The sequence below is a fragment of the Propithecus coquereli genome, unplaced genomic scaffold, assembly GCF_000956105.1.
Source record: "Propithecus coquereli isolate 6110/MARCELLA unplaced genomic scaffold, Pcoq_1.0 Scaffold617, whole genome shotgun sequence".
NCBI lineage: Eukaryota > Metazoa > Chordata > Mammalia > Primates > Indriidae > Propithecus > Propithecus coquereli.
In genome coordinates this window covers 479651-481509 of record NW_012152141.1, presented here as the reverse complement: position 1 = coordinate 481509, position 1859 = coordinate 479651, and the positions used below count along the sequence as shown (strand labels likewise).

The 1859-nt window shown below is 44.1% G+C and overlaps 2 protein-coding genes across 2 annotated transcripts in view; both read right to left on the bottom strand.

Annotated features, from left to right (window-relative positions):
* LOC105822484 (zinc finger protein 679-like) overlaps window positions 1-309 on the bottom strand; it is a 2342-nt gene extending 2033 nt beyond the window's left edge. The window contains exon 1 of the mRNA XM_012659466.1: window positions 205-309. Within this exon, the coding sequence (XP_012514920.1) occupies window positions 205-309 (105 nt within the window). The remainder of the gene's footprint in view (window positions 1-204) is intronic.
* LOC105822490 (zinc finger protein 493-like) overlaps window positions 1-1859 on the bottom strand; it is a 244118-nt gene that overhangs the window by 18798 nt on the left and 223461 nt on the right. The gene's annotated exons all lie outside the window — the stretch shown is intronic.

Sequence of the window (1859 nt, the reverse complement as noted above, 5' to 3'; positions counted from 1 at the left end):
AACAAAAGAGTAGTTGAAACAAACTCATTAGGCAAGATCATCACAAGTAGAGAAGTGAAGGTTTGCAAGTTCTAAACACATGACATTCCAGGGGGAAAAGTGGACATAGCCCTGGTCTTGGGACATATTTTCCTGAGAATCAGCCATTTCTTCCTGTTCCTTTTCTGGGATTCTTTCTCAGGTGAGATTATCTGGAAAAATTACAACTGCATCTTCATAGTATGCCCTTAAAGGCATCAGCACAGCCCCTTCACCTGCTACCACCACACCCACAGGTAGAATGACCTCGACGTGCAGAAAACAATCCATGCTTTCCTGTCCTTCATCACAGGAGAGAGTCAAGAACAAGGAGTTTCTATGTGGAGACCAGAGTTTAATTTCTCCCCTGTCCTGCCCTCAGGTGCCCTCCCCGCTGCCACATACACTAGCAGTTTCTGCTACAGCAATGGGAATATGGGCTGGGCTGGGCTGCCCTGCCTCCAGCAGACCTATGCAGAGCAGATCTTGCGAGCTCCCTCTGGACAAACGCTGAACTCAACTTTCATGAATCTATCTGGAAGCCCCTGTGCTTGACCCTGGCCTCACCTTAGCATTACGTGGGGCACTTAATTAAAACCACACGGATGCTCCCCCCAGACCAAAAGACAGCATAATCTGTGGGAAGGGCACAGGTGATGGTGTTTTTTCAAACTGGTCATGTGATCCTAATTGGAAGCCTGGGCTGAGAACCACTTGGCTACGCATTGCCTCTCAGGCTTTAATGTGCATAGAAATCCTTTGGTATTTTGGACCACACTAAGTAATATGATTCTGTAAGAGCAACAGTCACTTCATCTTGAATCAAATAATCACTATTTCTGTTACAATACTGAATTGTGTGCTTGCTTCAGAATTTCAGTAACTAGCCTTGAGCAGTTAACTATAGAACCAAGATTGTGGAATTCCCCCTGGAGGAAAATGCTGAGCAGTTAACCTTCAATTCTGTTTTCATCTAGCTAATGTCAGCCAGACCATCAGATGGCCCACTGCTCAAGATAACCACTGGAACAAGACATGGTGGCCTGCACACAGCCAGCTCCTGCATAGTTTCCCAAGCCCCTTTCCCCTTTCAACCCCTTCGTCAGCTTGAGGAATCTGAGACAGTCTTTGAAACGTTAGTCTACCATCACCTCAGGTTGCTGGCTCTTGAATAAACTGCTTTTCCTTCCACCAACTGCTGTCTTTTACATTCGGCTTTTGAGCGGAGAGTAGGAGAACCTGAGTTCTGTTATAATTCTACAGGATTGGAGGAAGTCTGTAAGTTGGCTGCTGTAACAAGTCCCCTGTTAGCGCTGCTGTTGCTGCCCCTAGACCCATTATAGAAGTACTCAGCTAGAGAAATCAGGCACAGAACAGAGTCCCTTAAACCCAACACTTTTTTTTAACAACACAAATACTTTTGGTCCAAAGGGAAGGCCACCAATCACCATCCTGAAACACACCATTTTCTGCAGACCCTTTAAAGTTTACAGAGGCTAGAAAAGGCAGCAGTGTCTAACTCAGTCTGCATTTGTAGTCATTAAAGCAATGTTTACTCAGCATGCACTATGTTCTTAGAAATACATTAACAGAGCACTGTGCTGAGAACATCAAATTATATTAGCTCACCCTCATGACATCCTGGGAGTTGGGTACTGTTTCATAATTCTAAGGATTGAGATAAAGGGCATAGGCTTTCCATTTCTCTACCATTAATTTTTTTAAAAATAAAATGTGTGGAATTTGGGGGGGGCAAGGGCAACATACGTGACCTAAACATCTGTACCCCCATAATATGCTGAAATTTGAATGAGAAAAAAAGTAATTAAGGTATCAAAATA